This window comes from Anopheles ziemanni, chromosome 2, assembly GCF_943734765.1.
Source record: "Anopheles ziemanni chromosome 2, idAnoZiCoDA_A2_x.2, whole genome shotgun sequence".
Classification (NCBI taxonomy): Eukaryota; Metazoa; Arthropoda; class Insecta; order Diptera; family Culicidae; genus Anopheles; species Anopheles ziemanni.
This window is the reverse complement of record NC_080705.1, coordinates 62,228,363-62,254,997: the sequence shown is the minus strand read 5'-3', so window position 1 is coordinate 62,254,997 and position 26,635 is coordinate 62,228,363. Positions and strand designations below refer to the sequence as shown.

The 26,635-nt window shown below is 42.9% G+C and overlaps 8 protein-coding genes across 8 annotated transcripts; 4 read left to right on the top strand and 4 right to left on the bottom strand.

The window, feature by feature from the left end:
* Positions 1-110: 110 nt before the first annotated feature.
* On the top strand, positions 111-1,649 carry LOC131294040 (WD repeat-containing protein 89). Its single transcript, XM_058322086.1, has 5 exons — positions 111-138; positions 181-564; positions 632-1,178; positions 1,244-1,349; positions 1,509-1,649. The coding sequence occupies exons 1-5, from the start codon at positions 111-113 to the stop codon at positions 1,647-1,649; spliced, it is 1,206 nt and encodes a 401-aa protein (XP_058178069.1).
* A 249-nt stretch (positions 1,650-1,898) lies between these two features.
* LOC131282126 (calcium and integrin-binding family member 2-like) lies at positions 1,899-2,665 on the top strand. The gene is made up of 4 exons (XM_058311522.1): positions 1,899-2,084; positions 2,160-2,307; positions 2,376-2,485; positions 2,555-2,665. The coding sequence occupies exons 1-4, from the start codon at positions 1,899-1,901 to the stop codon at positions 2,663-2,665; spliced, it is 555 nt and encodes a 184-aa protein (XP_058167505.1).
* Positions 2,666-2,738: 73 nt separating this feature from the next.
* On the bottom strand, positions 2,739-3,813 carry LOC131289150 (small nuclear ribonucleoprotein-associated protein B). Its single transcript, XM_058318360.1, has 2 exons — positions 3,662-3,813; positions 2,739-3,514 (listed from the first exon to the last, which is right to left on the bottom strand). Exons 1-2 carry the CDS (start codon positions 3,662-3,664, stop codon positions 2,903-2,905), a joined length of 615 nt encoding a protein of 204 aa, XP_058174343.1. The 5' UTR covers positions 3,665-3,813; the 3' UTR covers positions 2,739-2,902.
* A 528-nt stretch (positions 3,814-4,341) lies between these two features.
* Positions 4,342-5,255, bottom strand: LOC131281184 (transcription initiation factor TFIID subunit 11). The gene is made up of 2 exons (XM_058310444.1): positions 4,904-5,255; positions 4,342-4,809 (listed from the first exon to the last, which is right to left on the bottom strand). Exons 1-2 carry the CDS (start codon positions 5,209-5,211, stop codon positions 4,488-4,490), a joined length of 630 nt encoding a protein of 209 aa, XP_058166427.1. The 5' UTR covers positions 5,212-5,255; the 3' UTR covers positions 4,342-4,487.
* A 1,903-nt stretch (positions 5,256-7,158) lies between these two features.
* LOC131284830 (serine/threonine-protein kinase tricornered) lies at positions 7,159-9,900 on the top strand. The gene is made up of 4 exons (XM_058313693.1): positions 7,159-7,808; positions 7,881-8,518; positions 9,169-9,332; positions 9,424-9,900. Exons 1-4 carry the CDS (start codon positions 7,344-7,346, stop codon positions 9,531-9,533), a joined length of 1,377 nt encoding a protein of 458 aa, XP_058169676.1. The 5' UTR covers positions 7,159-7,343; the 3' UTR covers positions 9,534-9,900.
* Positions 9,901-18,449: 8,549 nt separating this feature from the next.
* Positions 18,450-20,723, top strand: LOC131280981 (plasma membrane ascorbate-dependent reductase CYBRD1). Its single transcript, XM_058310233.1, has 4 exons — positions 18,450-18,660; positions 18,739-18,950; positions 20,327-20,481; positions 20,549-20,723. The coding sequence occupies exons 1-4, from the start codon at positions 18,450-18,452 to the stop codon at positions 20,721-20,723; spliced, it is 753 nt and encodes a 250-aa protein (XP_058166216.1).
* Positions 20,724-21,458: 735 nt separating this feature from the next.
* On the bottom strand, positions 21,459-23,616 carry LOC131294039 (uncharacterized). The gene is made up of 3 exons (XM_058322085.1): positions 23,596-23,616; positions 22,850-22,932; positions 21,459-22,782 (listed from the first exon to the last, which is right to left on the bottom strand). The coding sequence occupies exons 1-3, from the start codon at positions 23,614-23,616 to the stop codon at positions 21,459-21,461; spliced, it is 1,428 nt and encodes a 475-aa protein (XP_058178068.1).
* A 1,263-nt stretch (positions 23,617-24,879) lies between these two features.
* On the bottom strand, positions 24,880-25,962 carry LOC131294037 (FMRFamide-related peptides). Its single transcript, XM_058322084.1, has one exon. It carries the CDS (start codon positions 25,951-25,953, stop codon positions 24,880-24,882), a length of 1,074 nt encoding a protein of 357 aa, XP_058178067.1. The 5' UTR covers positions 25,954-25,962.
* Positions 25,963-26,635: the final 673 nt, after the last annotated feature.

Genomic DNA, 26,635 nt, shown 5'->3' with positions numbered 1-26,635 from the left:
ACTGTCAAAATGCCGGTTTGTTTTCCACGTGTGTTTATGTTGTTTTTGAAGATCCCTCGTGCACCACGTTCGTCGTATCGTTTGTTTAACTTACATTTGATCTGTAAAACATGTTTGACGGTATGCTTTACATTGCAGGTAATCTTGACCTATAATCAATCTGATATCGTTCATTTCCAGATGCGGAAAGTTCCGACGAAGAGTCCCCGGTTCCGGACGCCGATTCTTGTAGCAGTAAAGAACTGATAGTTTTGTTTCAGCACAATATATCGGCCAGTTCCGAAGTAGCTGCATCGCTGAAACGCACCTGTGGCCTACACCTTTCGCAGTCAAACGATTCTAGCTCACTAGCCGTGGGATTGTCTCGCAAGGAATTGCAATTGTATCACGTGCGTGACACCGGTGAACTAGCTCTTGCTAATGGAACACTCGGCCAGTACAAAAGTAGGATTCGTGGTGTTCGATTTTTCAACTCCGATTCCAACAGCCTTATCTGCTGTACGGAAGGAGGGGACATTCTTATGTACGATGTACGATCCGGAAAGGAGGTGCACCGTTTCGAAGGTATCTTTATTCGATCGAGTGATTTGGAATGAGTATTTTAATGGCTTACTTTTTTTTCTGCGTCCAGATACTTCGGAGGGATTGAAGAAAAGCATGACCTCATGTGATATCAACCAGAACGATCGGGTGCTGTGTGCGTCGACTGAAGTGCAGAAAAATGGAGATAGTTTTTTGCTTTTCTTCGATGTGCGGGAACGCAAGAACCTCGGCTGCTATTGGGAGTGTCACAGTGACGACATCACAAATGTGCGGTTTCATCCGACCAATCCAGATCGCTTTGCAAGTGCAAGCGTTGACGGACTTATCAATGTGTTCGATATTTCGAAACCAACCGAGGACGATGCGATGGAGTATTGCTTCAATGTGGAAACATCGATCGACTCCATCAACTGGCATAAAGATCCTACCGGTCGAGATCTGGTGGCCTGCATTACGACGACCAACGATCTACATTTGTACGATGTAGAAAGTCAGGACAGTGTGGCCATGTTTGATCGAGAAAGAATTACCCAAGCCATGCGTCGTACGTCGGCGATCGATTGCAATGTTGTTGGGACGCATAATTATGGCAATGGGAGCTTCTTTGTTCTTTGTGGGTCAAACTATAACAAAGGGTATGTGCTAGGTGTATTAAATAAAAGCTACAATATAACATAGACGAAAAAATTCTATTTTTCAGCTCTGAATGTCTTCGAACGCTGAGATACGATAACAAATGTCTCCTGCCGGATCGATCGTTCAGCGGCAACAGGCAGATAGTTCGCGCAAGTGTTTACAATGACCAGGTATGTAATATCGATGTCTGCTTTTTTGTGTTTGATCTTGTTTAAGTACCTCTATACCTACCATTCATTGGTCGGCCACTTGAACGCCCCCATCCTTATCATTGGGTTGCTTATCTGTATGTATCTTTTTTAATGGTTTTTCCTCCCATCAAACTATAGGCTCAGTATCTGATTGCCACGGGCGAAAGCGGCTTGATAACGCTATGGAATTGTCAGAACGGACCGGAACCGAGCATCAATAGCGCGAGCAAAAGTATGAAGCAAAAGTTACACGTTAGTCACCGCGCTAAACCGTACTAGCATCGTTTTGAATACTACGGGTAAAAACTGAAAACAACGACATAAAGAAACAATAAAAAAGTTACTAAAATTGTATTTTAAACGGTTTATATATGTTCGATCATTGGTCGTTGTCTGTAAATTGATCTAGTCTGATTTGGGTGTTTCTATCGTGCTTGTGTTTGTCATAACTGATTGATCCTAATTGATTCGATTGCTTCCAAACGTAGGCAGAAGAAATTCGACTGCCCCGATAGTCTTGTGTTTGTCATGGGTAGCAAAACCAGCATTATAACCAACGAGCAGCTTGAAGAATACGTTGAGCTAACGTATTTGAACAAGTCAGAAATAATATACATTTTGCAGAAATGTCTCGCTCTAGACGGAGCACGGGATTTTTCCTTTACGAAACGGTTCCCCGAGCCAGATGTGGTCGATTTGTTTCCACAATTAAAGGTAAGCCATAAGCCAAAAGCTCGCAATATCTTAAAAAAGGTGATAAATTTGTGCATTTTATTACCTCTCTTCTAGCACAATCCTTTTCGCGATCGCTTGTTGTATGTGTTTTCTTCGGAAAACGATGATCGATTTTCCTTCGAAGATCTCCTTGATTTGTTCAGCGTACTTTCCGACAAATGTCCTCTAGCGGTTAAAGCAACGTGGGCATTTCAACTCTACGGTGGGTAGTTTTTCTTTCGTGAGTATGCCATTTTTGATTTTTTAACACTTAAAATGTTGTTCTGCTAGATTTTGATAACGATAATTTAATAACAAAAGAGGACATTCTGATGCTGTGCGACCGGTTAACGAAGCACGAATCACTTGAAGACAATGAAAAACAGAATATCGCGGATTTGGTAAGACTTTTAGACACTAAATATTTACGCAACGAGAAAATTTACTTCACGTCGCGGTATTTCTTGCAGCTTCTTAAGGAAATAGATCTTCAAAATAATGGTAATATAGCAGAGATAGAGTTTGTGCACGCTATGAGCAAAATGCCGGAATTCCATCAAACATTTTCGTGTCGTATCTGAGAGAAACATAAAATTGCGAAAAAGGCTGGTTAATATTAAAATAAAACTTGTATAAAAATTACAGTTAAAACTGTGAAGTAAATATTTTCGCTTAAGAAATGTATTCGCTTTATTCCTTACATCAATACACAATGTAGAAGAGTTACATTTTTGAGGATAATCAGAGGTTCCGCAATTTTGTTTGTAATGTTGGGAAAGACGCTAAATTCTAGTTTTTGTATGCGGGCAATGAAGCGCTTAGTATGGTCTAGGCGGAGGACCACCGCGCATCATACCGGGTGGCGGACCTCGCATCGGTGGTGGAGCTCCCCGGCCCATCCCTGCCATTGGATTGAGACCAGCGCCTGGCATCATACCTGGCGGAGGACCTCCCGGAATCATTGGACGCATCTGTGGTGGGGCGGACACTTGCTGACCCCGACCGACCGGTGCCATATGCTGCTGCGAAGGACCACCAACACCGCGTACCGGTCCCTGCAGCCCAGCCGGAACACCGGCAATGTTGGCGGGCATGCCTCGACCCGTCACACGTCCCATGCCTGGACCACCGGCACCACCCGGAATCGGTACTCGCGGAAGACCCTCTTCCGGTGGCGGGGGACCTTCAATGGTCAGCGACACAATGTTCCCGCCACGTAACAACACGAAACCCAGGACACGCTTTTCCTCTCGCTCTGGCAGTTTGGTATTTTTCGGTTTGATCTTTCTGAACTCTTCGCAATCTCCCAGGATGAGGTTCATGTGTTTGTCGAAGGCCTTGAATGTTCCGATGAAAGTACGTGAGTCTTGCAAAACGATTCGCACCCTGTAGTTCAGGAGCTGAATCATTTTATTATTTTTGCCGATCGTCTGGGAAGAATAAGAAAATGTTCCGGTATTCCATTAAAAATAGTCTTCGGCGTATCCATTTTGACGAAGACGCCATAACCTGGCATTGCCCAGAGGATGCCGCTTGTTGTTGGTTGTATTGGCGCTTTTAAGGAGCGATATACTTACCATTTTGGCAAAAAATTAGTGCCTGAGCACACACGGAAGAGAACTATAGATGTTTTTGACGCCTTTTAACCCGATTTAATGATGAATGTTGAATTTTACCTGGAGAAACAAAAACTTCTCAAACCGCATCAAATTGTGAGCGTTTAGTTTTGACGTTTCGATTAGTGTTGGCAGAATCGGGACTCGGAAGATTCGAAGATTCGATCCCTAGAGGGATTCTAAAGATTCGAATCCCATTTGACGGATTCTAAAGATTCGAATCCCTTTTGACGGATTCTAAAGATTCGAATCCCTTTTGACGGATTCTAAAGATTTGATTTGTTTGGGACTCGAATCTGTTTTGATTTGTTTGGGATTCTAATCTGATTTGATTTGTTTAGGACTCGAATCTGTTTTGATTTGTTTGGGACTCGATTTGATTCGATTCTGACTTGATCCTAAACTGTTTGAATCGACTCACAATGATTTGAGTCGAATTAGTCACATAACTAGTCGATCTAGAGACAATGTAATTGATTTAAATTTACTCAAATCGAACGTTGGGTAGAATGAGCGTTTAGTTTTGACGTTTCGATCGCTTTATGACAGTTGAAAGTAATGGCGGTCTAGGAAAAGAGAACATGGAAGGTTACTAGAGAGAAGGTAACAACGAAGAGCTGAGACGGTCGCATTTTGCACATTGTCCTCCACTTTTTATTTTTCTTTTGAAAATTCATCTGACTTACTTTTCATGACAAAATTAAGAGATATCATGGTCATACATTGAACCAAACCAGACTAACATTCCTACATACATATAAGTTGGGTTGATTAGAATCCTATACTACTAGTTCAGTTTGAAAAACTGTTTGTGTCCTCGACCATTAGGAATTTGGCCCTTGTTTCGCAGCTGACGAACTGCTTCCCTCAAATACTTAGGCTGGATTGCACCAGTTTCCCCAGATCGTTCCATCATATCCAGTGCCTCTTCAACTACTTCTCCTACAAACACCTTCGCTATACCAGACATCGCGATGACTACATTCTGCGACACGGAGCAGCCGGTAATTGTTTGCATCAGTCTTTTAACGGCAGCCTTGGGAAATGCAGCTCGACGGTACATCTCGTACCGGTCAAGCTGTTCTTCGGTAAAGTTTGATACAAGGACCCTGAAAAGACACGGGAAAGAATAAAAAAAAATTACTCTCTGTACAACCAGTAGTCGAATGCTGCAGTCGTTGCAGTTGACCGCTGATTGCTTACTGCATTTTTTCACGTTCTTCTTCTTCAAGTTCGCGTTTGCTCTTGCTTTCCTTACGCTTCTCGCGGTCTCGTTCCTTTTGTTCTTTGACGACCACGGTGTTATCATGCCCCATTTCAGGCATTATAATATCCTCGAATTCCGTTTTGAGGGCACGATTCGACGGACCTTCGTTGCCCGAAGAATCCTGCCTGCTGGTAGAGGGTGGCTCGAATAAATCATCCTCCGATGAAAGCAGCGACTGAAGATCTTTCTTGTTATCCGGCGGCATATTATCGTCGGAGCTGCTGGGTTCCAGAATGTTTTCCATTGTAGTAAATTCGAACTGAATGCAGGACGCACTACAAGACGATAGAATCGCGCAAAACGAGTTTGTTTGTTTACGTTTTGTTTACGAGCTGTTTGACAAACTTATTTTCCAAGATTACTACAGCACGGTAGTCCCCGATCGATGAACCCTTTTTATTTCATACATTTGCTTATAATTGCTATCACTTCGCATTTTGTTTAAAATATATCTATGTTGCCAAGAATAGACAAAGGATAAAATCCAAGTTTGAACAGTTTCAATATTTTACTCCAAAAATGCACAGCTGTTCAACAACCTTTTCTTCGCTGACAGTTCACAATAGGAAGTCGTTTTAATGGGAGGTAATGTTTTTTCGTACACTTAACATAGGGTTCTCTTTCTTGCAGCTGTAGTATGACGTCAGTAGTGCTGCGCTAGCATACGCGGGTCGTCACAAATTGCACAACCCTCTGTTACGACCGTGCATTGGAGGCACAATTTACAAAGAAATTTCAGCGCGTACGTAAATACTTTTCTCTCAGAACCAAAACCGAATTATCGTCGCGCGATCCCGTTAGGGAAGTGGTGCTGTGTTGTGCTGCTCGCTGGTTGCGTTAACCATCATCGCCTTCTAAAGCATCGGCAGTTCATGCTGGATATTCGCGTAGCTCTGGGGGCAAACATCGAAGCTGCGCCAGTCGAGTACAGTGCAGAATCGAAAGGTGAAAGAGAATCCGTGTTAATCAGCCCACATTTTCATGTGTAATAAAAATCGTTGGGGGAAGAGGATACCTGGTGGAAAAATGCCTCCTCTTTCTACTGCGGGAAAAGGTTCTTGCATAATAATAATACTAGAAGAACATGGCTCGCGCAAAAGTGTGTTTCCGTGTACCGTGAAGATTCCGCACAGGGAGTGATGAGTGCGGGATTTGGTGGAAGTAATTCTTTCACTTTTGCGTGACGTGATGTTTGCGTTGATTATTTATTTTGCTTCAAGTGCGTATGTTGTCACCAGCCTCGATCCGAATCGTTTCGTGATGTTGTGTGCGCCAACGGTGGAAACGGGGTAGCCTTGGTGGCGAAGGGGGAGTATGCTTGTTTGCAGTATTGACGAAAGTTTCGAAGGTCGCACTTGACAATATTTACAGGGCTCAGGGGAGGAGGTGGAAAACATGACCGAGGAGAGAAGCCACATTGCAACCCTTCTCCCCGCGAAGCAGTGAGCCCTTTTGCATATGATGATGCAGTTTTGTCGTTTTTCCTTTGCCGTTACATAAAAATATTCCTCACCCACCTTCCATGAGAAAATCAGTACTGTTTTTTCGCTCCTCTTGTGGAAGGTGACGCTTGTGGTCGTCGTATTTCGCCGAGCGAGTGCCACTCCAGACTCGTTGACCTCTTTCTAACCCCTTTTACTGCTGTGTACAGTAGATTCTTCTTGATTCCACCTTCCCAGCGCTGATTCAGCCAATGTAATGTGGTCTACCTAGTGCGAAGCTTTTCCGCTTCACTAGGTGGCACCATACGGAGGAGATGCAAGCCACACCAAGAACGGGGAGGGCAACGGGCGCGCTGAGAATTATGAAAAAAAAGATCGAAACACTGTACATGCAAGTAGGGTTATTGTTACGTTCTTTATGTTTTGCTTCTACTTGCGAAGCGGGTTTACCGTTCGCCATCGTTAGTATGCGCTGTAAATCACAAAGAGTTTTTTTTCCACTTTTTCGAAATAGACAACCGATCATAGGAAACGGTGACAAACGAAGGTGGAATTGAAGAACCACTGCTGATACACAAGAAACGCATGTTTATAGATCTAAGCTCTCCGTGGACTTTTTAGATATGAAAACAATCCTTCCCTTTTTTGGCAAATGTAACGTACCAGACACAATGCTGACGGTCTAACACCAGACAACAACATCAGCTTGATCTAATTATACGTCTCGTTCCTCGTACCTTTGTAGGCTGTCTGCGGTAGTGAAGATATAGTGCCAGTCTTCCGGTGCAGCAGAACAAGTAAAGTACGGTAGCAGCGGACAGTCCACATCCCCTTTCCCGGAAACGCAAGGGAAGCCCCACCTCCCGCACCAATATCACCATCAAAATCGAACAGGAACAAGCGGTCGGCTACATCATAGATAGTGGCGCCCATCATGACAGCGACTGATAACACGGTTCGCTTCAGCGATCATACGCTCGATAAGGCGACGAAGGCGAAAGTCACACTGGAGAACTACTACAGCAACCTGATCACACAGCACGGCGAGAGGAAACAGCGGCAGGCGAAGCTGGAGGCGTCGCTGAAGGATGAAACGCTCTCCGAGTCGCAGCGCCAGGAGAAGCGCATGCAGCATGCCCAGAAGGAAACAGAGTTTCTGCGCCTGAAACGGTCCCGCCTGGGGGTAGAGGACTTTGAGGCACTGAAGGTGATCGGTCGCGGTGCGTTCGGCGAGGTGCGGTTGGTGCAGAAGAAGGACACCGGTCACGTGTACGCGATGAAGGTGCTGCGAAAGGCGGACATGCTCGAGAAGGAACAGGTGGCCCATGTGCGGGCGGAGCGAGACGTGCTGGTCGAGGCGGACCATCAGTGGGTGGTGAAGATGTACTACAGTTTTCAGGTGGGTTTTGGTAATGGTAATGGGGTGGTATATTTTTTGAATGCACTTTAGTGATACGATCGCTTTCCACAGGACTCGGTAAATTTGTATTTGATTATGGAATTCCTGCCTGGCGGCGACATGATGACGTTGCTAATGAAAAAGGACACCCTGTCAGAGGAGTGCACACAGTTCTATATCGTCGAGACGGCCCTAGCGATCGATTCGATCCATCGTCTCGGTTTCATCCATCGCGATATCAAGCCAGACAACCTACTGCTCGATGCGCGCGGCCACCTGAAGCTGTCCGACTTTGGCCTCTGTACCGGTCTGAAGAAGTCACACCGTACCGACTTCTATCGCGATCTGTCGCAGGCGAAACCGTCCGACTTCATCGGCACGTGCGCTAGCCCGATGGACTCGAAGCGAAGGGCCGAAAGCTGGAAGCGCAATCGGCGGGCGCTGGCGTACAGTACGGTGGGCACACCGGACTACATAGCACCGGAGGTGTTCTTGCAGACGGGCTACGGTCCGGCCTGTGACTGGTGGTCGCTCGGTGTAATCATGTACGAGATGCTGATGGGCTATCCACCGTTCTGCTCGGACAACCCGCAGGATACGTACCGAAAAGTGATGAACTGGCGGGAGACACTCATCTTCCCGCCCGAGACGCCCATCTCGGAGGAGGCACGTGATACGATAGTGAAGTTTTGCTGTGAAGCTGAAAGAAGGTATGAATATGATAAAGATTGTTTTTCTTGCTGAGATGTTTTAAATTAAGCGATTTGTGCTATTGTTCAATTCGGTGATAAAAAGCATTCATTAATCAACACTAGTGTCCATTAGTTTGGAATGTTGCCAGAATGCTTTTTAGCGATTTTTCGGCTGCTCTTTTACAAATGCTACAAATTCATCATTTTAAAGGATTGTTATTTCCGTAAATGGCTACTTTTTAGTATACTCATTGACTATCTTTTGGCGTGGGCTTAAAGCTTTGGGGCTTATTTTTTTTAGAAATTTTCGGACTTTTTCAGTAGTGTTGTGCCTTATGAATATTTAGGTGAGATTCATTAATATGAATTTTTCACCAAAAGGGAGGGGGACTCTCCTCGCTTTTTTGTGCTTTTTTGGGCTCTACTTTTCTGTTATTTTAACATTAATGAATGCCTGGGATTCATGAATCTCTCATTAAAAGATTCAAGCATCTCCAAAACGAAGCAAAGAGACATTCAGATTCAGGAATCTAGTTCTGAAGATTTATATTGCTGATTTATTATCATATTGTTCTTATTCAGAGAATATTAACTAGCTTTTAGCAACTGCTCGTCGAATGTACTAGTTACGATAAAAAAAAACAATAATTATATTACTTGCCTTATAGACTCGGTTCGCAGCGTGGAATTGAGGATCTGAAGCTAGTGCAATTCTTCCGCGGGGTCGACTGGGAGCACATACGAGAGCGACCGGCAGCGATTCCCGTGGAGGTGCGTTCCATCGATGACACATCGAACTTTGACGATTTCCCGGACGTGGCACTAGAGATACGTAAGTGTGATCCGCGGACTACTATCGTGTGTCTCCAAGAAGGCTTAGTGTTTTTATTTCTTTTTCTTCCCCCCCATACACACTCACACAGCTGCACATCCACAGCCGGAAGGGGAAGTGCTTAAGGATTGGGTCTTCATCAACTACACCTTCCGGAGGTTCGAAAGCCTTACCCAGCGCGGTACACCGACGAAAAAGTGAGCTGTGAGCGTGCGATAGAAACAGATCTATATTAGTGCGAGCGAAAAGAAACGGGATTAGCGAAAGGAAAGCAAGTATCACAGGCAGTGGCCAGGAGCAGCGGGCACCACCGTGATCGATTTGGGGGCTTGCAAGACTGGTTGCTACTACCCCTAATGTCTATATAGTGACCACGCTGCGTTGCCAGCGATAACTTTAGGTCGATTTCAAACATGTTGTCGCTCCTTGTCCTCGGTTTCTTACCCACTATGACACCACGTCTCCCCTGACCGATGGTTGTTCTTATGAAGATCAGTTAGGCAGGCATCATCAATTGCCTGCATACCGCTAGGAAGAGATACGTCAGCATTAGCAAAACAAAAATTGTCGACTGAGAACCGGAGTATCAGCCCAGAAACGAGCAACCGAACGGCAAAACAAACACCCCGAATCGGTAACAGAGGTAATTCTGAATGAGAGTAGCAATGGACTGGTTGCTGTGTGCAATAAAAACTAAACAAAACAAAAATCCTTTAACATAATGTGAAATAGAGAAGCATGGATAGATCCATATAAGTAAATAGATACAAAGATAATAAAATATAGAACGTTCTGAAATCGGCAGCGGCTAAAATCAAGCTTTGCACGACGACGTAAGCTTTGTGGGAGAAGACAAATTTGTGACAGGAACAGCAACGCAGGGATCATCCCTACGTCACAGCCTCCCCCTTCGTATAGCAAACCGAACAAATTTGACCATCCGTTGAAAGCAGGAAGATTTTTTTTGGGGTGTCAAAAGAAGTAAAACAACAAACCAAAAAAGGATTTCCTTTCACAAAGGGTTGTTCTTCTCGTTCATTTTTGCCAACTCGTAGCCTCTTGCTTTATAGGTTTATTTGTTCTTCCTCATGTACCAAGTACTCTATTAGGCTTGTTAGTTTCTTATGTATTAGTTAAACTTAGAAAGAGGCAAAAAAACACATACGCATTAATATTTAGGTTCACTTTCGCCAACGAACGGGAATCGGTGAGCGGCAGCAAGGGACCGTCCAGAGAAAGAGCAAAGAGGAAACAGGGATCTAGGGGAAGCGAGAGCAGGATATGGTAGCTTCATTTCAGCATTTAGGAGAACTGTTTCGGAAAGTCCTAGGTCGGTAGGTGGATTTCCTTTCGTTAAGTTATTATATTTGTTTGTTTTTTAGATGAAAAAGATGAAGAAAAGTGGCTTACAAAAGTTAAGGACCGGAGGGACGGGAGTAGCATGCGTTTGAAAGAGTGATAGGATCGACAAAATAATTAATAAAAGCAAACAAATCGCTAGTTTGAGGCAGCAAAAAACCGTTAAAAGTGTACAAACACTACTAAAACATCCTCAGTTCGAATTTCCTCAGACTATTTAAGTTGTGTAGCGAGGCACAGTTGAATAGAAGTAACAATTTTTTCAATCCAATCTCAATGCCAACACAATATTTTTTTCATGAAATGATTTTAACAATACTTTGACAATTTTCCTTTAAAAAAATCTAACCTTTATCAGAGTGTCTAGGTTGTTTCCCCTTTCCTACTCGAACACGAGAAACACTGCGGCATACGATGATATGCCAGGAGCCGATAGTATTAATTAGACTATTATGAAGTATGATGATGTATTGTATTGTATTGCATTGTTTTTTTTTATTATTATTATTCGTTCACAAAAAATGACAGCGTGTCGACAGCGACAGGAGTTAGAAATGTTCTTCTAAGAGGCTCGCGCCTGCACGCAGATGATATAATAATGATAATAAAACGGCATGGTGTCTTAATAACAACCATATATGATGCATTGAAGCTAGTGTTGCAATGACCCCTCCCGCAATAGAACGTACTTGCTAGGGAAACCGAATGTTGATTTTCATTCTATCCTATGGTTTAAACTCGGAGTGTAGTAGTTTACTGAAAGCGAGACAACGGTTAAGCTTTACTGTTGCGGCCCGAAGACAACAAACCGTATACCGTTTTGTAAATAGTGTCCGACATGCATTACCACCTCTATCATTGTGCGCCTCGTTTGAGATATAGATGTTAATTCTGCTAAGTTGGCCCGTTCTTTTTTTTGCCACCCTTACATGACCGGTAATAAATCCAAACAAATGCGCTTCAAACTCTTACAACATCGTGTTCTCTCAATTTTTTTGTTTGGGTACTTCACAATGAGACTTAATTTACCTGATTAACTTTTTCTCTCTTTTCAGATCGTATGTAGAATTATAAAAAAGATTTTGCTTTAAATTTATAACAAAATTATACTCCTTTCAAGTGAAATTGTGATTTGAGCGATTATACTCCCGAAGTAAAAATCTTGCCTCATACCCTCTAAATCGCCATATCTTTCTGTGGTTCGTTAGAATGTAATGAGTGACTTGCTTAGCAATTCAAACTGCACGGTAGACTGGTAGATAAAGATAACAAACCTGCAGTAATGCAATGAAACAATCTGCGACAATGTTGGAAATGATAACCTGATTTGTTAACAATTATACATCACACAGATAAGCTATAGTTGTAGATCATATTTCATATTCATATTTAATCATATTTAACTAAACTATAGCTGAAAAATATAATATCATTTTATTCATATTGATAGATAAAATAATATCGTTGGGGGAAATATTGGGGCAACCTTTTTAATGAGACGTCACCAGTCATGTCCAACAGGTGAAATGCAACCGTTACAGGAGAGTTGTTGGAATTTTTAGTAATAGAAGTATTATACAAAATATGTCCATTCCCTTTTTTAAAAAAGTTATACACTATTTAAATAATTTAAATAATTGGGAACAAATAACAGGTTTGCATGCAATCGTTTACTCATTTAGTTGATAAAATAATCCATACGGATTATATTATTGTATGTTTATTGACTAACCTTTTCTAATATGTAACATTTGAATATGTTTATACAATTTATTCAACTTAAATTAAAATTTATAATGTTTCAGATATTCGTCGTTGTTAAAAAAGGCATGTTCCATTTAAGAGTTAACGTGATGGCTCGCTCAACGTTGTTGATACTGCGAGAGACTGGGAAGATAAGCCACGGCGGAGGAACAGGAAATGTGACGGTTCATCTTTATGATATCATCAACGATAGCTTGAGTTAGTTGAAATAAGTAGATTTGAGTTCTGTATCACACCGAAAGGTGGGCGTGCAGTTGAAAGCTTTCCTTGAACGAGTAGTAGTCAATTTAAAAATGTAAATCCATATGATTTTCCTTTTTCTCCCACAGCTGATACAATTTTCAATTTAGTAAACCCCGAGCTAAGTTCTGTTAACTTGAATGGAGTTGTGTTTCATTTTTCTTCTTGTATGTTACAACTTGGCGTAATCCAGCCTTTACCATAAGCTTCCGAGCTTTTCCGTGCTCTTTCTCTCTATCTTGTGCTCTTTCTCCCAGTTTATCTCCCCAAATCGCCCCGAGTTTCGCGAGTCTCTCACGAGCTTTCCACCCTCATCGAAGCACCCCACAGAAAACAACCCCACCGAGCCGCTTACAACTCGCGGATGCTCCACGGCAGTGTATTTTGGAACGCGCTTCGGTCAGTGTGTCGCGTGCGGCATCGGGTTACGGTACGTTTTCCGCTACTGGAAGGTTCTGTTATTCGCGATCGAGCACGGAGCCCGTTTCGCGGTTTTGCCACGCCAAGAAAGACAGAAAAACGGTGCCGAAGTGAGCAGGAGAGTGAGAGAGAAAGGGCGACACAGAGCGAGAGTAAAGGTGAAAAGCGTTCGCCACCAAAATCATCATCACGGGAAAACCCGTCACACAGTTTCCGACTGGCACACAGATCGGTTCCGGTACAGCTGCGTCGAGGGCTTCCAGCTGGCTGCGGAAAACGCGAAAAAGTGATTAATTGTTCGCTGGAAGTGCTCCCAACAGTAAAGGCAAGTAGGTTTACTGCTGCTCCCCGTGTGCGTGCGGCTAACTGGAGTCGTAGCACATTGCGTGTGTTTGGATATCAGCTTCCGAAAGCAACAAACGGTGGAACGGGAATCAGGGAGAGGAAGCATACGGTGACCTGTTGTACGAAAGTTATGCCCACGGGGGACCATTTCGACGAAGTTTCCACGCCAATTCGTTTATTTTCCTTTCCTAAATTACCTTCAGCTCCCGTATGGGACGGGTGAACAACTTCGGTAATAGTAGTAGGAAACATTATTGTTAGAAGCATTTTCAAGGTAACTTTTACTAAAATCAAGTTCAAGAAATTGATTTTCCATGCCACGAGTTGGTTGTGAAAGCGACAGTTAATGAACCAACATTACGCCCCCCATTACGAATCCTGACCATCCTCTGAATAAAGAGTCAGAAGGGAAACTCTCCTGGCGAGAGTAATTTTCCTCGATTCAAATTTTATCTTTTTGCTAGTGTGTTTGTCAGCGAGTGCGTGTGTGTCTCCAATGAGTAATGTTTATTTGTGCATTAAATACCTTTAATGGAACTTTTTATCGTCTTGCTTCAACAAGTTGCACAAGAAATTGGTGTAATGTGAACCTGATCCTCTGCACGCGTTTTTTATCCATGTTATTTGTTCCATCATGTTGAAAGTGCATTTTTCACTCGGAGGTGATTGTACCCTGGAAGCGTTGAGGAAAGTTTTCCATTAGCGACCATTTTTCCTGTTATTTTCAATTTCCTCCAAGGCACGAAATAAGTTTGTTGGAGTTTTCCACCACCGAGACCTTACCATCATTAATAATCATTAACATCGTTAGCATCGTTGTGCCGTTGTGGGAGAATAAAGTTTCTAACCATATGGAAAATAAGGTGGTCCCCAGATGGTCTCCCCTATGCGCTGCGTGTCCCTACTGCCCTCGCCATTGTCGAGCCAACTGCATTTCGCGATTTCTGATGCCGTTTCTTCTGCTTCTGATGCTGCGGAAGGTCAAATCGTGTGGATAAGCAGTCGCTTTTCATTCGCATAAAGCCTGGAAGAAAAAGGCACCGATTGTTGTGCGTCTTTCCGGACGGGGTAACAGGGCCACGGATGTTATTTCTTTGAAAGAGAAAAAAAGCTCTTGTGCACTATTGCTTGTGCGAGCTCACATGCTTGTAATGAACTGCCCTGCCCAACGATATTGCTTCCCATCGTTTTTTGTTATGCAAAGACGGCACGATTTGTGTCCCCTTTGCAAACCGCCAATTTGTCTCCGTCTTGGAGGGTCGAGTGTTTGCGAGTCAGCGTAAATGTGCCAACATGTTGGATAGAGGCAGTTTAATGGTAAAAGGGCTTTGTTGTGTTGCCAGCAGAAGAACATAGCAGACGATAAGTAGGTGGAATTAATTTGTAATTTGTACACAAATCAGTTATCTTTTCTGATGTGCATACTGGGGGTGTTGTTTTACAACCTTTTTGGCATATTTATTTTACAATTTGTAAAATATAATTTAAAAAAAATCCGGAAATGTTGATGTTAGTCTAACAAGTTGAATTAAATTGAACGTCGTGCAAATGTCGAATATCTGCGTTATAAAATATTTAAACTACGTAATTTTACAACCTAATTACAAATTTTGATGAATTCTATGTTTATGACTTAAAGCAAGGTTATTAAAGTTGAATGAAAAGAACAATTAGCATTTAATTGAACAAGAACATCATGTATCAATAACAGTATTTTGCACACACAAAAGTTCAATAAAGTGATATTTTATTCCCGAATTGTGTTGGTCTAGTTGAGTCCATATTTTTCACAAATGTTGCCCCATAACCGTAGTAATTATGTGGAGAGCCTCATTTCCTTCGTGCACCATAAAACAACCATTAAGCTGGTCCTCGAGTGAAGTAGAATTGTTTCTCAAATCCTTTCGGTACTTAACTCTAAGCGTCCAGCGCTTCATCTAATATACGCATTCCAGGAATGCCTCATCTTTCTGGTGTAGGGTGGGATGAAAACGAAAGTCCGGACAGAGTGTCCCATTCTAAAAGTCCTCGACGAATCCGGCGAATCGTGCCGATAGAGACATTACGTGGCGACATGCTTGCACGCTTTGCGTGAGAAGAACGAGGCAAATATGATGTGACAATGGCGAACAAAACCATTGGTGGTAAGAAAAATCAATAAAAACATGGTTTTAATGTTTTTTTTTCACTTTTCCCATTGACCTCCACTGCTGTGGATAAGAATATTTTTCATGTTCGTCGAGTAACGAAGGCGTGAAGTTGGCGGTAGGTTTGAATAAATTAATACCGGTACTGAACCCTCTGAATAATGAACACCTCACTTGTTTTGGTATTTGCCTTCATTTGCAAACATTCCGTGTGAATCGCGGCGGAAGAGGAGTTCGTCTCGGTTGGTTTGTTGAGTTAACATTCAATGAATTTCTAAATTTCCTTTGAATCTCTTGTTCAAGAGTTGAATGCTATGGATTCCTCACCATTTGCTTCATGTACTGTGTGCTTTTTGTTTTATTCATAAAAATCGTAAATTGATTTTTTATCCTCCTCTGCATATGTGCACTTCTTGAAGTGGATGCAAAATTAGTAGACACATCTGCTAAATCAAATTCTAGAATTTGTTTGAAATAAACTTCCAGTGCTTTAAACGTAGATAATGGACCAAGTATTTTTGAACATGTTTGTTTTGAAACGCTTTTCTTCAGGTTTTTAAAATTCTTTGTAATCATTGTGTTTTGTTTTTTTTTTAATTTAAGCTAAATATAAGCTTTCAAGCACCACCCCATAAATATGCTTGTAATAAATCGAGGAAGATCCATCTCTAGAGATCTTTCGAGAGATCGATCGCATCGTGAAATTCAACCAAATTGAGCCACACATTGTCACAACAAGAAGCGGTTTCGAATTGAGATGTCTGACAGAAAAATGAGCGACTGACGCGGATTGAAATGGCGAAAGCGACTTAATTTGTTTCACGCCTCACAATGAGCACTATCTGCCGTCAAGGTTGCGGACTCGCCAAAGAAAACTCCGGCCTCACTTCTTGAGGTCATGCTCCGCTTTTAAAAAAACCGCAACTTTCTCACAAATGTTTTGCCGATTCGCGTGTGATCATAAGCTGTAAAGTTTGATTCCAGAACAAAAACGTCCACACATTCGAACCATGTAGAAACCAACGCCCACCGGGGAAGGTCATGGTGGAACGAATAGAGAAGAGTGAAAAAACAGATGCACTGCGAATTCACAACACGTGACGTTCCTCTTGAATGTGATGTTATCGGAAGGTTATTTTAAAACGGCCCGTTACGGAAGAACCTAATCAGGGCGCTGTTGAGTGGCATGGCTTGAGCTTAGAAGATACTCTTTACTTGCAAAAGAGGCCCGAATGATACGGTTGGCCGCACTTGAGTCAGGCCGCGTGCCGGTGCGTGCCAAGGTCGCTTTCCAAAGACGCTTTTTGATTTGTAGTCATTTTCGATGCCATACGCGTTTTTAGCTATGAAATAAAAAGGATGTCAGTTATGCCTGAAGATGACGAGCATAGATAAAGTGTGCATTTGAGGAAAGTTATTTGAAGATTTAACATGTGATTGCTATCTAGTTGAGCAACGAAGGCAATAATAATTTTCAAATCTTTTCAACATTGTCTTCTTCGTGGGCAGATCAGCTAAATTGAGCAGTTTGACGATGAATCGTCGCCGTTCGATCTGTGTATTCTATGGAATAAAGATAATTTCACGATGAAGCTCTGTGATTATTCCAAATAAAATGCCCATCCTTTAGAACGCACACGATTATCAATACCCTTTCCCACTTCAAATAAAATCATCTGTGCTTATCGTATGTCTTGATCATCATGGAACACACTTCAATTCCATTACGATGGCAACAAAACTCTGAACGAAGCGAAATTATGTCGTATTTCACCGAAGAAGTGACGATTTGTACGACCAAGTTGTAAATGTTTATCGATAAGCGAAGTGAGTCAATTGTATCATGTCTAGACCATCTGGCGCGAAAAAGAGTCTGTCAAGTTTAGTTCACTATCTAATTCTACCGACGGAGCTTGTGATATAATTTATGTTTAACTAGTATTATTTTTTCTATATAACTAGCTTTTACATTACATAGGAATGGAAGTATTGAGACAGTTGTTGTAACTTAAAAACATACAGAATTTTGAAGGTCGCATTTTTAAATAAAATTCCGATGCTTTGCGAAATTAAAGAAAATAGTTTAGTCCCGTTAGTTAGTCCTGTTTAATAGTTTATCCCTGTTTGAATAATTAAGCTATTAGGAGTAGAAAAAGGAAAATAATAAAATAACACAACGATTTAAATAGTTGAGAACAATGTTTGGCACATGATTTAAAATTAAGCAAAATATATCCAAAAATAAAGCCAAATATCTCCGCCCGTTGTACTATGTACTACAGTTAAACAAACACCAAGTGCAAAAAATAGTGAGTGAAGCAAAAATCGTTATTTCCACACAAAAACTTTATCTGATTGTTCCACTTGAAGCGGGAACACGTCATCGGTCAGGCTATTTGCTAGTTCCAAGGCTATGACTAACTCTTTGCTTTCTTCAAATTAATTTGTTCAATGTAATCTGAAGCGATACAACCACGTTCTAGCTGATTGTAGGAAATTTTATGGTGCGTTATTTGGACTCATTAAGCTATGATTCATTTCAATTGTTTCAAGATACCATCGTGTTGCATTTCTTGAAATTCAATACAATCTAGCGCTTAAATTCTGCTTTACGCTATCATTACATAAAACATCGTTTTGTTAGTGAATATGACTGCCATCGAAGGAGGGACTTTGCGGCGCAAAAGTGGATGCCATCAGCATTCCACTATGAGTGATGCGGAGAAGCCATCAGGCAATATTCACGATTCGCGAAGACTGAACGAGGCTGACCACGTGTCTTGAACATGTCCTCTATCATTACAGCTCACCCACGTGGCACTGGGCACCCTCGGTTAGCAGGATGGATAACAGCCCGCCGCCACCGTCGGCCCTGAACAACTTTCGCATCATCTACCTGGTGACGCAGCTCGTCGGCATCACGATCATCATCCTCGTCAGCTGCTGGATCGGCATCCATCTCGATGGGCTCGCCTGGTCCTCCAAGCCGTCCGTGCAGTTCAACTGGCATCCGCTGCTGATGTCCGTCGGCATGATTTTCCTCTACGGAAACTGTAAGTGGGCAGGATGTGGCCGCCTATCGAATCGTCAGCATGTACATTTCGACTCCGTATGTGTGTTTTGTTTTGCAGCCATTCTGATATACCGCGGATTCCGGTACGCTCGCAAGAAGCCGCTCAAGATAACGCACGCCACCATCCACGGGGCGGCCTTCATTTTCACCGTCGTGGCGCTGGTGGCCGTCTTCGACTCGCACAATCTTGCCAAACCGTCAGCGATTCCGAATATGTACACGCTGCACTCGTGGGTCGGATTGACGGCGGTGCTGCTCTTCTCGCTGCAGGTAGGAAACTGAATAGGCCGATTATTATTCATTACATTTGAGAGGAAATGTTAAAGGACGCATCACATGTTTTGATACGCCAATTAAAAATTTAATATTTAAGAGTTACAAGTCCATGTGTTTGTACTAGCAAACAAAATGGGAAATCGTCATCGTGATGATACACAAGGTGCTTGACGATTTTTTGCAGCAAATTTCAGAAAATTATTTTTCATTTGGTCACAACGGAAAGGATATTGTACTGGGTTTCGGAAAAAATAGCTAATATGTAGAAAACATAACGATATCAACACAAGAGTGTTTGTCCGGTGAAAGTGACGGAGAGATCAGTACACAGGGCCAAGCTTAAACATGTCGCGTGTCCCCTTAAACTTTGAAATCGTTAAACCTCCCTAGGCACTGTTTATCCAATCAAGGCATCGTTGGATAATAGGGTATTTTGAACTTCATCCACGAATTATCAAATTGAAGATCGGTTGGTTTTGCTTTTTATAGATACAGATAACGTGTTAAGAACCAAAACAAACCGGTCTTCACAATCTCTCTGACAATTTCTAATTACGTTTAAAGATAATCGATCACTGTTATCGATTTTTTATCGAAGTTTTACGATACTCAGATAAATCTTACGGTACTCTAATAACGTAAGGAATGGCTAGTGTTTGACATTCAAGTGTGTGCTACATGCGTTTGGGCTTGCCCTAATTATAAATATTTTTTGAAAGCTGTTCATTCCTACACATTAATCTAATCGATATCTAGCACAAAGAGCTTTCAATTACTGTCGAATTAACCTGAATATTGTTACCTACGCATGAGAAATAATTTTCCTACATTTACTGTAAAGATTCGTCACGCACGCTTACACTTAAATTATTTGTTGCCGAGATGCGGAACTTCTGTTTTGAAATTTTAAAAAATCTATTAATGAAGGAATTGAATTGCGAATTATATTATTTCAACTCTACAAAACATAGGTTTGTCTTTTCATTTTACAAATGCTACAAATATAATTTATGAAGATTCTTCTAATCTTGACATAGAAGCTAGAACAGCTGATATTGCATATCTTCTAACAAATTTCTTTCTCTTTTGAGTGAACATGTTTTCTTTGGATGTCAATTAATTTTTTCTCCTCCTTCTAAAAAACTAATAACAGCTCATTGCAATCGATTTCTTTTTCTTTACGACTAAATCAAAACTTCAAAAAGATAGTCAAATGCACTAAACAAATGTTAGGTTTGAATACTTAAGTTTTTGTGGTTTAGTAAATTTTTTAAATTATTTCAGTCACCTGTACCAAAACAAAAAAAAATACTTATAAGATGAAAAGTCCTTAGTACTGATATGTCATTTTCGTTCTTTTTATCTTGCAGTACGTGTTCGGCTTTGCGGCATATCTTTTCCCCGGGGTACGCGAACAACTGCGGGCGTCCTACATGCCAGTTCACGTATTTTTCGGAGTGGCCGGATTCGTGCTGGCCATAGCCGCGGCACTCCTGGGACTGCTTGAAAAGGCCATCTTCTCCGTGTAAGTACATAACCACGTTTCGAATCACGAACGAGCTTTTCAACTGCCTCTTCCATTCTCTCCGCAGACCGAACTACTCCACTCTGCCCCCGCAAGCCATCCTAATCAACACGCTCGGATTGCTCTACATCGTGTACGGTGGTCTCGTTGTGTTTCTGGTGACGGAACGACAGTACAAACGATATCCTCTGCCCGAGGACGTGATGCTTCTAACGCACAGCGCCAGCGTTGGCTCCTCGTAAGCACAAACGATATGGATCCTTCCGAAAATCATTGCCCAAGCCTGTTTTGAACCTGGTGTTAGAGTGAAAGAGAGACGTGAAAACTAGAGAAACCCGGAAGGATACTGAAAGTAACCCAGCATAAGCAGCATAGTATTGATCGATCGCGTGGTGCATTTTGAGGAACGAAACGTGAAACAGCGGGTCGCTCCTATTCTATTGAGTGTGTATTATTAACCTGTACTTTAGGGTTGGATGTTTGAGTTACATGAAAAGCGATCTGTATATATTATTCTATTTATCGAAGTATGGTACACAGTCAACCGAAAGATTCCCGAGGTCTCGTGGAATTGATTCTACTACAAAGTAATTCACTAACTGAAAGTTGGTGCTCTGTTTAGTCTGGCAGAAAGAGTAGGAATCCTTCCACTGGGCCTAAGTTGCTTTAAATATTGTAAATCTATACATACAATAAATCGTATCGAGAACATAAATATCGACAAAAGGTCCAATTGACTGAAAAATTGACTAAAAAATGACTTAATTGAGAAGCTGGGCAGATCGAAAGGTTATTCGCATACAAAAGAATTATTTTATTTAGCCTTCGTTTGAACATTGCCATCAGTAAATTAAAAATATATCCTTAGCATTCAATGAATCGACGTAAAAAGGTTTGTCACCTGCTTTGTGGTCACGTTTGTGGTTAAACCATTTGCCGGAGTGATATTTAATATTAGGCACACTTCCCACCGTAGGTTAGTCACATCGATCCTCTGCCGTTCGGTAGACCATGTCCAACATTTGACGAGCTAACCGCAACACCGATGGAGAGGTTGAAGTCGGTGCGTAGAAACTAGTCCAGCCCTGCTCGTTCGCTGGAGAAATGGTGAAGCCTTCCTGATCGAGTGAATCTTCATCCTCACTGCCGGTGCGCATGTCGGAAATTCGCCTTGCGTCCACGCACAGCGGAACTAGCTCGATGCTATGCTCCGGGAAAATGCCCAGCTCGAACAAATATTCGTACAACGTTTGTGAAGCCTTGGACAGTGCGTTGGTCATGATGAGGAAGCTGGCTCGATTGGGTACCACGTCGGCCGCCTCTTGAAGGGAACTGTACCGAAACGGGCTGAACCAGTGGAAAAAGTTATCGTATGTCCACAGCAGCAGACAACAGTCGAGACCAACGACGAATAATGCCGTACAGGATGCGAGAAAGTAGTTGACGAGCTCCTCAAAGTGTTTCCGTTGACGGTGACCTATAGCAGTTGTTCTACACGCTATACTGTATGGGCCAATCGATAATGACGGCTCGTTTCGATCACGCAGAAACGTCGCCATTTTCTCGGCAGCAGTCCAGGTGCTAGCCGATCTCTTGTAGAACCCATTCAGTGTTTTATTGTCCCAGGAACGTGGCTTAGGTTGCGTTGGTCCTACACGTTCGAGAACGTTGAGTCCAATCTCCAACGAGCGTTCTAAATTCGGTCCAATCAGGCAGATGTTTCCGTGCAGAATAGCTTCGTGGGGGTCTATCAGCCGCATACCGACGCAACGTTTCATCTTCCAAACGATACGGACAACATCGTTCTCCTCAACCGAGTGAAGTCTCATATTCGTGAGGAAATACTTCGATTGTTCCGTGCAACCGAACGTCTCCTGAACGAAGTCCACCATCAGCCGGTGGCAGCTAAAGAACATCAGTGTTGGTCTTCCCTGCAGGTTCATGGTGTAGAAGTAAAAACCTTCCTGTACTCGCCGGATCAGAAAGTAGTTCGTATCGCAGGTCCAAACTGCAGCCTTTCCACGCTTAATTCGAGCCAACGCCTGATGGACACCTAGGCGAGCCTTTTTAGAACTTTGCCGGGCTGTGGGTATGAAACGGCCTTTGACCAGCGGACTGCTAGAGAGATGGATGTGGTACAGTTTATCCTCCCTTCGAATGGGAAGGGCCGTTTTCAGGTTTGTTGCGGCGATGGTGGACTCCAGCTCCGCTACTTCAGTAAATGTTTCGGGCGTCCATTTCGATGGTGGTTTCAGGAATGTGAAGAGGTAAACTACGCAGAGATGTTTCAAAATGTCGTCACTGAAAACGTTTAAATGGAGAACCGTTATACATTCGAGCAATTCAATGAAATACCAGCGATACTTACGTATTATTGTAGGATTTGTTGTACGCAGCTGACCCAGCCAGAATGCCTATTTGTGGCGTTTCGGAAAGGTTACGATATTGTAACTGAACCGTTTTGAATTCTTTTTTATCAGCATTATCTTCGGTTTATTTTAAGCAAAGGGAAAATCTATATTAGAAAAGTTATAACCATCTCCAAACATTGATCCTGAGAACATACCACTTTCAGCTGAAAATTTAACCTGCGCACCGTGACTTTCTTTCGAAACATTCTTGAAGCGCCGGTTACTTTCAACCAATTTTTCACTATCTGGAAGGTGACTCATAATTTTATTATTTTCGATTTTTATAGTGTATTTTCACTACTGAAATTTTGTGGTACAATGCCAAAGATTTTAGCACTTGATGTGGATAAACAATTTTCCAAGCCTGCCATGATCAAATATGTTTAGTTGTATTGATATATTTAGAGCTAAAAGTGCTCAGCGTTGAAGCATAAAGCTTTAGCATAATTTTTAAGTATAAATAATGAACGGAGGCAATTACAATAATATAAAAAGAACAATAAAATAAACATTATATTTAGAGTTTTTAAAGTCCGTTGTATAATTTTCGCGCCAGAATAAAAAAGTTCCATGTTTGACTTTGAAATAATTCACTGCAAAACTCGTTTGAAATGTTTCACATATATCGAATTTTAGATGACTTTAGAAAACGGTTAAAATCGATTTTCTACAGTTAAAAATCGTAATTAAATTTTTTACTTACCCTTGTGATTCGGATGGACATTTTGTAGATGTTTTACATCTTATCTGTGGCTATGGAACAAGGCTATAGACATTGAATCGAACAAAAGGGTCATAATTAATGCCAATTGTATGGAATGTTTAGATCATTAATTATGCTTTAAATAAGAATGCAATCGAGAAAAAAATAAATAAAATTTTTGTTTGTGTATACTCCCACAAGACCATTTTTGTTTTGTAAAAGTGAAAGTCGTTTAAACTGCGAAACCAGTACCAATATTGGAATCTAGATTACCAAACTTACCCTGATTAAAAACATCATGAGCTCCTTTTATGCTGCTGTAAATAATTAACACTCTAATTGATCGACCCACCAGTAAACTTGCCAATGAAGAGTAAAATCGATTGATTACTTTATTTTTACAGTTGTTTTTTTCTTTAGTTTTCCGTTTGCGTTCCGAGTTTGCTCCGACTATAACGACACTGATCTCTGCCATAATGTACACCAGGAGGAAAACCAACAATCAACCAACTCCTTCCTTCCCCGATGGTTTGTTTCCTTCTGTTTGCCTGTTTATATGAGTTTTCTTTTGCTTGGATGCTTTAATGTGCTGTGTGTATATGTATACAATAATATAATTAATATTCTCAATTGCTAAGATCATTAACATTGTCCTCTCATTAAATATACCTTTTTTGGCGAGCATCTAATGCTCCCGTGGTTGGTTGCGTTAAGGTTTAATTTAGTATTAGTTTTTTTGTTTTGTTTTGTTTTGTTGCTGAGCTGCCACTAGATCCCCCCTTAAATCTTGGAAACTACGTGCAAAGGTATTGGGGCGAAGGATAATTGATACATAGTTCACTTTCTTTCGCTTTCGTTTTCCTCTCGTCTTCTGTTTGCATCGGTTGCGTCCGTCGTCAAATGTTCTTTATTCCCATCGAAGCAGTTTCCACTTTTTCCATTGTCCATCCGTAGCTTTCTTCCGGCGAGCTAGTTAATACTTTTTGGCATTTGTTAAATAAGTCCTCTTTAAATTTCGCCCATTTCTCCCCGCGATAGGTAGTGCAAAATGATCCGCATTGTTGATACCAGCCTTTATGTTTTTTGTTTTGTTAACATTGTGGAATGCATCCAGTTCGAAACGTGTCCTGTTGGATTATTCGCGTTCGTTATGTTATGTTATTTTATCAACAATACGCCATTTTGCGGATTACTCTGGGAGAAGGGAAGGAGTTTGCAATCCGTACTTTTGCATCAAGCGGCAAGCGAGGGAAATCGTTTGGGGTGATCGGGTCGAGGAACCGACTACTTCTCGACGACGTACAGCGGTAGTCGTTCGTTGGAACCGACGCGTTGGGCTGCACCACCCTCGCCAGCGTCGATCGCGTCGAGCAGTGCCAGTTCCTGGTCCTTCGTCAGCCCCGGCACCAATCGATCGCCGTCGAGTAGTTCGAGCAGATTCGCGGGAAGTGTCGCGGTTGCTCGGGCCACCGGCGCGCTGCCGTCTTCCGCCGGAAGTGAGGATGTTCCATTGCTGGGTTGGTTTCTTGCGGGTCCGGCCGGGGCCGTCTCACTGGGTCCGGAGCGTCCGAAACGCATCAGGTTGCCGGCGCGCCCGAATCGCATCAGATTGGACGAGCCGGCACGGGCAATGCGCCCAAACATCAACGGGGCACGGTCGTCCAGCTCGGGTTCGTCGCTTCGCCGACCGAAGCGCATTAAGTTCGCCCGGCCAAAGCGCATGTAACCGGAGGCGCCCGCCGGCCGCCGCTTGCCGAAACGCATCAGATTCTTCGGCGAGTCCCGCCGATAGTAGACGACCTGCTTCGGTCGGATCTGCTCGCCCGACTCCGACAGCCCCGCGGCCATCATCTCCTCCGAGGCGCCGCCCGCCGCATTGCGCTTCGAGGCCAACCCCGAGGCCTGGTCTGCCTGCTCCAGCTGCTCGGTCGAGGTCGCGTACTCCTTGCTCAGGTCCTCCGCGCCAGCCAACGTGCCCAGGTCCAGCTGGTCGGGTCCCGCGCCCGTCCAACTGTCACGCCCGAAGCGCATGAAGCTGCGGTCCGGGCGGCCAAAGCGCATCAGGTTGGAGGCCCGCGAGTAGCGCACCACCTGCGGGTCCGCCCGGCCAAAGCGCATGAAGTTCTTGTCCAGGGAGCTCCGCCGACGCGTCTGAATGTCCGCCTTGGCGCTGCGCTTCACCGCCGACGTCCACGGGGGCCGCCCGTACGGGGACCATTCGAACTCACCGCCCTCGAGCGACGCGTCCGCTTCCGCCGGGCCCCGGTTGGCCCAGTCGACGAGGGAGTCGTACTCGGCGTGGGAGAAGTAATTGCACGATTTGCACACGACGATGGCGAGAAATAGGTAGAGCTTCATTGTGCCGCTGTTGCTTTCTGCCAAAACCCCGCCAGGAGCAAGAGAAAATGGAGAAAAGAAAACCCGTTAGAAACAATTACAATAGTTTGCATGGGAAAGTGAAAAGGTCGTCGGGGCTAGCAAAACGGGGCATTGTGAATGAATAAATTCCATAAAACACACCACGAGGGAGGTAGAAAACGGAAAAGCGGCGCTCGGAAAATTTCTCACTTCCGAGTTGCGGCGCGCAGAAAGCAGGAACGCAGGAAGGAAAGTAAAAACGCTAAGGCACCGGGAAGTGAGAAGATAAATTTGAATTTAATTGTTATACGTGCCCACGACCCGCTGCTGAACGACGAGAATCCAGCGTTTTGTGATATCCTTTCTTTATAGAGATCTTTTTTACTCTCTAAATTCTCCTACCGCCTTCCGTTTGTATCGCTTTCGAAAGAGTTCCTGTGCGCACGTTTGTGGTAACGGCATATAAATGTGCCTTTTTTTAGTTCTTTCGCCCTTTCCTGTTGCTGTGGTGCGGCTCCAGTACATCGAATTCGGTCAAGATAATTGTTAAGATTTTAAGTAGGTGTTTGAATAGCAAAGTTCACACTCCTCCCTTGGGGTCGTTTTGTTTCGGAATCTTTATGATTATCTCCATACGTAAAGGGACGGAAGTTAAAAAGTGCGACTATTAATAACCAGTTTT

Excerpts from the sequence above, each read along its gene's own strand:
- LOC131294039 (XM_058322085.1), bottom strand. The coding sequence starts at position 23,616 with ATGTCCATCCGAATCACAAGG. Across the intron at positions 22,933-23,595 it reads TGTCCATCCGAATCACAAGG|TTACAATATCGTAACCTTTC; the intron begins GTAAGTAAAAAA and ends AAAACGGTTCAG. Across the intron at positions 22,783-22,849 it reads AACAAATCCTACAATAATAC|TGACGACATTTTGAAACATC; the intron begins GTAAGTATCGCT and ends AAACGTTTTCAG.
- LOC131294040 (XM_058322086.1), top strand. The coding sequence starts at position 111 with ATGTTTGACGGTATGCTTTACATTGCAG. Across the intron at positions 565-631 it reads GGAGGTGCACCGTTTCGAAG|ATACTTCGGAGGGATTGAAG; the intron begins GTATCTTTATTC and ends TTCTGCGTCCAG. Across the intron at positions 1,179-1,243 it reads GGGTCAAACTATAACAAAGG|CTCTGAATGTCTTCGAACGC; the intron begins GTATGTGCTAGG and ends TCTATTTTTCAG.
- LOC131282126 (XM_058311522.1), top strand. The coding sequence starts at position 1,899 with ATGGGTAGCAAAACCAGCATTATAACCAACGAGCAGCTTGAAGAATAC. Across the intron at positions 2,085-2,159 it reads ATTTGTTTCCACAATTAAAG|CACAATCCTTTTCGCGATCG; the intron begins GTAAGCCATAAG and ends CCTCTCTTCTAG. Across the intron at positions 2,486-2,554 it reads AACAGAATATCGCGGATTTG|CTTCTTAAGGAAATAGATCT; the intron begins GTAAGACTTTTA and ends TATTTCTTGCAG.
- LOC131280981 (XM_058310233.1), top strand. The coding sequence starts at position 18,450 with ATGGATAACAGCCCGCCGCCACCGTCGGCCCTGAACAACTTTCGCATC. Across the intron at positions 18,661-18,738 it reads GATTTTCCTCTACGGAAACT|CCATTCTGATATACCGCGGA; the intron begins GTAAGTGGGCAG and ends TTTGTTTTGCAG. Across the intron at positions 20,482-20,548 it reads GAAAAGGCCATCTTCTCCGT|ACCGAACTACTCCACTCTGC; the intron begins GTAAGTACATAA and ends TTCTCTCCGCAG.
- LOC131284830 (XM_058313693.1), top strand. The coding sequence starts at position 7,344 with ATGACAGCGACTGATAACACGGTTCGCTTCAGCGATCATACGCTCGAT. Across the intron at positions 8,519-9,168 it reads TGCTGTGAAGCTGAAAGAAG|ACTCGGTTCGCAGCGTGGAA; the intron begins GTATGAATATGA and ends CTTGCCTTATAG. Across the intron at positions 9,333-9,423 it reads GGACGTGGCACTAGAGATAC|CTGCACATCCACAGCCGGAA; the intron begins GTAAGTGTGATC and ends ACACTCACACAG.
- LOC131281184 (XM_058310444.1), bottom strand. The coding sequence starts at position 5,211 with ATGGAAAACATTCTGGAACCCAGCAGCTCCGACGATAATATGCCGCCG. Across the intron at positions 4,810-4,903 it reads GAAGAACGTGAAAAAATGCA|GGTCCTTGTATCAAACTTTA; the intron begins GTAAGCAATCAG and ends GTGTCTTTTCAG.
- LOC131294037 (XM_058322084.1), bottom strand. The coding sequence starts at position 25,953 with ATGAAGCTCTACCTATTTCTCGCCATCGTCGTGTGCAAATCGTGCAAT.